This window comes from Antrostomus carolinensis, unplaced genomic scaffold, assembly GCF_000700745.2.
Source record: "Antrostomus carolinensis isolate BGI_N321 unplaced genomic scaffold, ASM70074v2 scaffold24085, whole genome shotgun sequence".
In the NCBI taxonomy this organism is placed as follows: domain Eukaryota; kingdom Metazoa; phylum Chordata; class Aves; order Caprimulgiformes; family Caprimulgidae; genus Antrostomus; species Antrostomus carolinensis.
The window spans coordinates 4,467-11,544 of NW_010318757.1; the positions used below are offsets into that span (position 1 = coordinate 4,467).

At 35.6% G+C, this 7,078-nt stretch overlaps 1 protein-coding gene across 1 annotated transcript; it reads right to left on the reverse strand.

Annotated features, from left to right (window-relative positions):
* Positions 1–1,745: 1,745 nt before the first annotated feature.
* KBTBD3 (kelch repeat and BTB domain containing 3) lies at positions 1,746–6,568 on the reverse strand. The gene is made up of 2 exons (XM_029085209.1): positions 6,324–6,568; positions 1,746–3,608 (listed from the first exon to the last, which is right to left on the reverse strand). The coding sequence occupies exons 1-2, from the start codon at positions 6,545–6,547 to the stop codon at positions 1,988–1,990; spliced, it is 1,845 nt and encodes a 614-aa protein (XP_028941042.1). The 5' UTR covers positions 6,548–6,568; the 3' UTR covers positions 1,746–1,987.
* Positions 6,569–7,078: the final 510 nt, after the last annotated feature.

Genomic DNA, 7,078 nt, shown 5'->3' on the forward strand with positions numbered 1-7,078 from the left:
TTATTTTTCACCTACTGTTTCAGTAAGCAGGAATAGTATTCTCCATCTCTCCTAAACTATTCATTATATTTGCTTTGCACTAATAAAAAGTAGTTACGTTCCAATATAAAAATGCTTGCATTTCAGTATGGTGATTGCAAAGGTTACCTGGCTAAGTGTAGTTATTTGGAGACTCACTATGAAGAGAAAAATAAAAGTGGAAGTTGCCTGAAATACTAGAGTAACAAGCTATTTAATTCTACAGAACTGACACGCATCTTAACACAAATAAATTATCGAGTGGGAGGGTTCCACTCTATTATTATGTGCTCCAAATGTGCATAATTTTCATTTACATCCTTATGAAAATATTTATGATTAAAGTTATCTAAATTTATAAAGGCATACGATAATAAATGAGAGATTCAGTCGCAGAATTTGAGCTTTCCACTGTTCACTCTTTAAGACAGAAGTATGATGCTAGGCAATCTTAAACTGTAAGAATTAATATTGAGCTTGAGTTTTCCAAAAAGTACATGCAGTAGACGGTTGTCTCAAGCCATATGAAGGATGTTTTAGACATGTCACCATATTTTGTTCATTTTTAAACTGCTTTGAAAAGATGTGCTTAGATATTTAGAACCATTCTGTCTGGCATAAGACAACATTACTGCTTCAGAAATACTTACATGGAATACAAGGGCTCCCAATATCTCATTCAAATAGCTGGAAAGAAAGAAAATTCTCAGGCTGTGGAAGATTACAAACGAATTTATGAAACCTCCCTAATTTCAGTGTCCTGCTGTCAGACACTTTGTATGCATGAGATCAAATTTACTTCACAACGTATGCCTAGGCTAATATTAATACTAAAAGTCTATTACAATTTTAACATTATAATAGATGACTACTGAAAGTTTATCAAGAAATATATTGTGTAGTGTTTACCATGTTATGTTCTAACACTTAAAATTACCATGAAGTACAAGATGAAAGTGTTTTAATTCATTCAAACCACTACGGAAGTTTAGAAAAGGAATTCTTTCACTTCAGAAATACTATTAACTTTTACTTTAAACATGGGGGTTTATTTTTTTAACTTTTAATTTGATGTATGACAAGATACAAACTTTCCCCATAGTTAACCGAAGCAACTAAAATTCATTTTACAGCTTGCTGCTGTAAACAGCCTAGTGGCTGCTTGGTAGATAGCACTGGAGACTTGAAACAACTTCTGTTCGAAAACATCTTGAAAGTGTTTTTTCTTTAGTTAACAGCATAACTGAAGCAAAGATAGGCCGATTCATCCACCTTGTAGAAATCTCCTCCACTCTGCACTATGTTATCAAAGTTTATCTTGCCATAGTTAATGGGATGCAAACAGAAAGTAGAGCTACTACTAAGGCACAAGGATGGAGAAAAACTGGTAAAACTGAAGAGCTGAAGTAAGATGACAGGAATTACCAGTCTCTTCAAGTTAGATACCTGGTTTATGCTGTGAAGGTCACTTTGGCTCTTGCCCTTGCTAAAGTCATTTTAATAAGATAAAGCTGACAATTAATTCCTCTCACAGGTTCATGAATATTAAAAACACTAAATAAAACACCACCAATGTAGATTTCTTTTAAACTTCAGTTACATAGGGAAAACAGTATCACAGTCCGTTTTCTCACTCGGCAATTTGTCTACTGGGACAACTGCGAGTATTACAGACATAATGGCACATATTGCACAATGAATTCCTCATTACTATGCTTTTTTGAAAAGTAGTATCATTTTGCAAATTATTCAGATAATTACAGAGAAGTCTTGCATATAAAATTAAGTAATACTTTCTATATAATGATTAACATGAATGACAACTTAATGGACACTTCCAAAAGCAATTCTATAGCATACAATTTGAAGATTTAAACAAAAAAGTACATATTTTTCTGTCTGTAAATTAATACCTAAAAATCTGTTCTAAAGCTTGTGCATTTAAATAGATTATTTTGACTCAGGAGTTTCAAAATTCTCCAGAGCAAATTGTCAGTACAGATGACCAGGGGTCCCTATATTTATTAAACTGAATGACCTGACAGTAAAACTCAGTTAAGGCTCTCGGCATTGGTGAAACTTCTTCCCACTCAGACCTACTACTATGGTAGACTTGAACTTCATCTGTGATTTCTTCTGGAGCATAATCACCACCTAGTATATAAATTTTGTCTTCTGTCCCAACTGCCCCGGCATTAAAGCCAGCACATTCAAAAGAGCCTTCCCCTTTCCAAACACAGGTTTCTGGGCAAAAACTGTAGACCTTGTAGGTGGAGAGATCACATATGTACAAGGTACAGTTCACTGGAACAGCTTTGATTAGAGTTGCATGGAAAAATTGCCCAAATTCTGCTACAAGCTCAGACCACTGATCAGTCATAGCATTATACTTAAAGAAACAGTCAAGAGACGGATTAAAGGCATCAGTAATCTCTACTTCTGAGCCAAGGACGTAAATTATATTCTGACATGCACTTGCTTCTGGATAGTAGATACCCCTGGGTAATTGGCTTACAGATTTCCAGTCTTGGGAAAGAGGATTATAGGATTCTACATCCAAAAGACTTCGGGTTTCTTGAGCTCCTTTGGTCTTTCCACCTATTACAAACAGCTGATTTAAGGTTACAACAGATGTGTGCATTGTCCGTGGTTTTTTCATAGCTGACACTATGGAGAATTCATTGCTGACTGGACAGTAGCACCAGGTTTGGTCAGTGGCATCATGAAATGGTTCAGCAATATGAAGCCTGACAGTCCTGTAACAATTCCCTTTGCATCCTCCAGTTATAAATATTTTTTCTCCATAGCTAGACAGACTTGACCCTGGAAGATCAATCATGTGCGTATGTGGTAGCTCTTTCCATTTATCTGTTTTGATGTTGTAGCAGAACGTATGTCTGTTTTCTCCATCTTCATCAGTTTTATGAACAAATATGTATTTTTCTGTTGTTGAAGGACGCGCATCTGGAAACAGTCCACTAAAGTTTTGTACACTTTTAACTGCATCATTTATTATTACTGAGCAATCAGCAGTCTTAAGTAAGTGTTCTTCAGAATGCAGGAAGTCCTGCAAAGTCTTTTCAGGTAACTGGTGTAGTCTTACTTTTTTAATCAAATTAGGCAGATATTTCTGTCGTGTTTCTAAGTTATGTTTGGTCCATTGAAGGACAGCTTTCAACACTGATTCTTCCTCAGGGACGTTTAGTTCATCAGCCTCGAGACATTTTTGTAATATCTCAAAATTCATCTCCAAAAAATCACTTGATCTGAGTAGCAAGGAAAAGTGGTGCTGTACAAAATCTAGTGCATGATCAAATAAGCGGACAGAACCGTAACTTTCTGACAGGGAAAGCAACTGTAAGCAATTCACAAGATCGATACTTTTTATTAGAAAGTCACTGCAAGCTTTGGAAAGGAGTGAAACTTGAAGAAATGATGACAACTGGAAGAGCATTTCCACATTATCATTTGTTATCTCTGTTTTTCCTGTGTAAGCGTAATCAAGAAAAGCTTTCACTGCCTTGGGTGATAGATTACTAATAGTAACATTGCCATCATCTCGTTCTTTCATATTAACTTCAAACATGGCTCTGTGAATAAAATATAGAAGATATACACACAAATTAAAGATCTAGCAAGCAGCAGAGAACACTGATGTGAGAGGAAGGAGACAATCAGTGGCATATAATAAGGTGGGCATGCTGTATAGATCTAAAATGTGGAGGTTCTCATAAGTAAGAATAATGCATTTGCTTGATATGGTTGAGGAAAAAAGTGATGGCTCCTTAAAATGATAGCAGCACCTGTGTTTTGTATGGATTTCCACAGAAAGAGATGAGGTCTACAGCTTTCTGTGCAGGGAAATGTGAAATTGTTAGGGGCAGCATCAGTTTCAACAGCTTGAGAAAGGAAGGCTGATGTAAGAAACATATAATAAAAAAGCCCCATGATTTAGGTCATGCACTGTGGATGAATACAGAAAATTAAGCAAAAAAAGGCCTTCCAAATTGTAGGCAGAGCAACGGACAGTAATAAAAGCGGGTGAGGGGTGAATGAGGAGAAAAAATATGAGGAAACTTAATTCTTGCTTTAGAGTTGACAGATGTCAGAAAAAAAATGAGATTTTGACACAGGACTGGATGATGCAATGAAACTTGTGCAGAAAGTAGATTGTGACAGAATACAAAGACGATGGTTAAAATCGTGGAACAAACATTATTGATCAGTAGATTTGTGCAAATTTTATTCAAATATTTACTACTTTATTACTGAATATGTAATAACATTTAAGTATTTCACATGGCAAGATAAAATAATTAAGGTTTTTCAAGCCAATAACTACTGGCAACAGAATAGTGCTGCAACATCACTTGCCCTACCCTCCCAGAGCCTAAGCATCAGGCTGTGATAGCAACAGCTTCTGAATTTGACAAAAGATGACAGTGGAGAAAGATTTAGATAAATCATCAAATACTAAGTATATAATCTGGATTATTAATATATCATAGATAGTTTCTGTTAATAAAGAGTATTAATCATAGTTCAGTTATACAATTAGTATGTGATTTCTAAAATCCCATACTTTTATGAAGCCAAAGAGAAAAAAACCACCACTGTGTATAGCATACTCTTTGGGAAGTGAACAGGTAAAGCAGGAGCTTGTCTGACCTGAACAAGAACATAAATTACTGTAAGACATATATGTCCAAAATACCTTTTTGCATACTAAATCATGGTCCTTAGAATCCTTTCCTCATTAACCCAAGAGCTACAATACAAATCTCTAAATTACAGAGTAAAATAGCAACTGAACAATACTAGTGGAAGGAGAGCAATCTAGGCAAAGGCTTTGGTCCTGAAAGCTAACAAGCAGGGAGCCAAACCTTGGGTTTACACAATTAAATTAAAACTAAGAGAAGTCCAAAGGCCAAGGAATGCAAAAGGTGTTGTATTTAAAAATTTATCCAGTGGACTTAGCTACTTGTTATTTCCTGAAGATAATAAATGGCCCTTGCATTGCAGGACAACTCATTAATTTGACGGCCACTGTTATCAACTGTTACACACAGGGAGAGGTCTCTCCTGGCAAATTTTAACCTGAAGAGCCTGTAGGTAGTGAAAAGGCCACATATGTTACCATGTGCTTAACTTCAGATCTAAAAATTACCACATATTCCTTTCTACCAGAGCATCTCTGTGCTGTCAAGCAGTAAACACTTGAAAAGCAAATAGTTCTGTGTGTCAGAGAAAAAAATAAATCTGCTGATGTGGAAAAATAGCTTATTTCACCCGCAGTTCTTTTTTTCAGTAGTCCTAAGAACAAATCTAGCCTATGTCCTCTGTCATGTATGGCAGACTCCCACAGACCATAGGATGCTCTAGGTCATTCAAAAATAACACTTCTCACCTACATACGGGCAACTGAATCAAGCTCATTAACTCAGTTCCAGGGGCCCAGTTTTTCATTGTTAGAGCATCTTGGCTTTATGATTTTGTAAAGTCTGTATTTGCAAACAGACTTTCAATGAGGAATTGCAAGTTTGAGCCTTACTAATAAAAAAGTTAGCAAGGTTCTCCATAAGTTAACATCCTGTACGAGAATGATCTGTCCCTTACGAATGCATAGCTTTAAGCACTAGAAGGAAGATGCCTGATCCATTTCATGCAGAAAGGCTGAAAACTGTACTTTATAAAAAAAATAAGATACCTGTTTTAATACCTTTGAAGACAAACTCTACTACACTGACCACTCTGAGAGAAACAAAATCCAGCCCCATTCCAAAACCATCTGCAGTTTATCCACAATTGCTCAATGGAAGATGTATTTGTAACCAATCTTCTATGTTTCACAACATAAGTGTGTCAAAGTACATAGACTGTCCCATACAAAGTCAAACAATACCTTTGAAGACCTTCAAGTACAGATAAAGGCAGCAGATAAGCCTTAAAGAGACATGACTTGTGTCAGTTCTACCTAGGAGCAGAACCACGTGCTTAACAGCTTGACATCTGTATTTCAGAGTACAGACTGCTGTATGAATCCCAGATTCATGGAGTCCTGTGTCACTCTGAAAATACAAACAGTTGTATTTGGGGTATGGTTAGGCATCTAACACGGTAGTTTTGTTTTGGGTTGGGTTCTTTTGCTACCCTTAACATGGTGTTTCAACACTTTGCTCAAAACTCTGCAGACATGTAAGTTGTGATGACTTTAAAAAAAATTTTTTTTATAATTATATTCCTTCCCTCCCTCCCAGAGAATTTACAATCCATTTCCTGCAAACTCATGCCAAAATTAGGTTTACCTGAAAAAATCACTGCATGCTGCCAGTACACAACGATGACAAGGAATTATTTCATCTTTCACAAGAATTTTAAAGTCAAAAAATATATTCTGTTCTCTGAACTTCTGTAGTACTTTTAGAATTTGTTGTCCATGACCTTCAGCCACCAAGGAATTGATTTTATTTTCAGGAACAGAAATTCCGTTGCAAATAGGTCTGCTAATGTAATCCCGTTGATTTGCCATGGTTTCTTCAATCTGTTCCTGAAACTGAAATGGAAAAATAAGTAATTGATTCTACAGTCTTACTAGTAAAATAAATAAATAAATAAATAAATGTACCATAAAACAAACAATCCAATTCCCAGCACTGAATTTTGTTTGTAAGTCCTATGCACAGTTCTAAATTTGTTATGAGTTTTATGCTGAATTTAATTTGATAATTATACTTCTACTTGCAAAATATATACACATAGCATACTTTGAAAAGTAAAATGTTTGACATGTATCACAGAAAACCTGTATAAATAGTACCCACCTGTAGAATTTTTTTCAATAAAGTCCATGGGAAGGACACAAAGGAATGTGTTAAAATTTTTAATGGCCATTTAAAAGAAAGACTAGTCCTCAAAAAACCCCAGACTCTTACAATTTGTTGCAAAATGAAGATGGAAAAGTAGAACTTTTTAACATATTTTTAGATTCCAAAACGCTCATCTGTATACTACAAACCCCTAAACTCAAAGCAGACCAATGGTCTCTGTAGAGCTTACAGTG

Bases quoted from the DNA above. Each gene is read 5' to 3' on its own strand.
- KBTBD3 (XM_029085209.1), bottom strand. From the start codon at position 6,547: ATGGCAAATCAACGGGATTACATTAGCAGACCTATTTGCAACGGAATT. The intron at 3,609-6,323 runs GTAAACCTAATT...TTTTATTCACAG, and splicing joins GCATGCAGTGATTTTTTCAG to AGCCATGTTTGAAGTTAATA.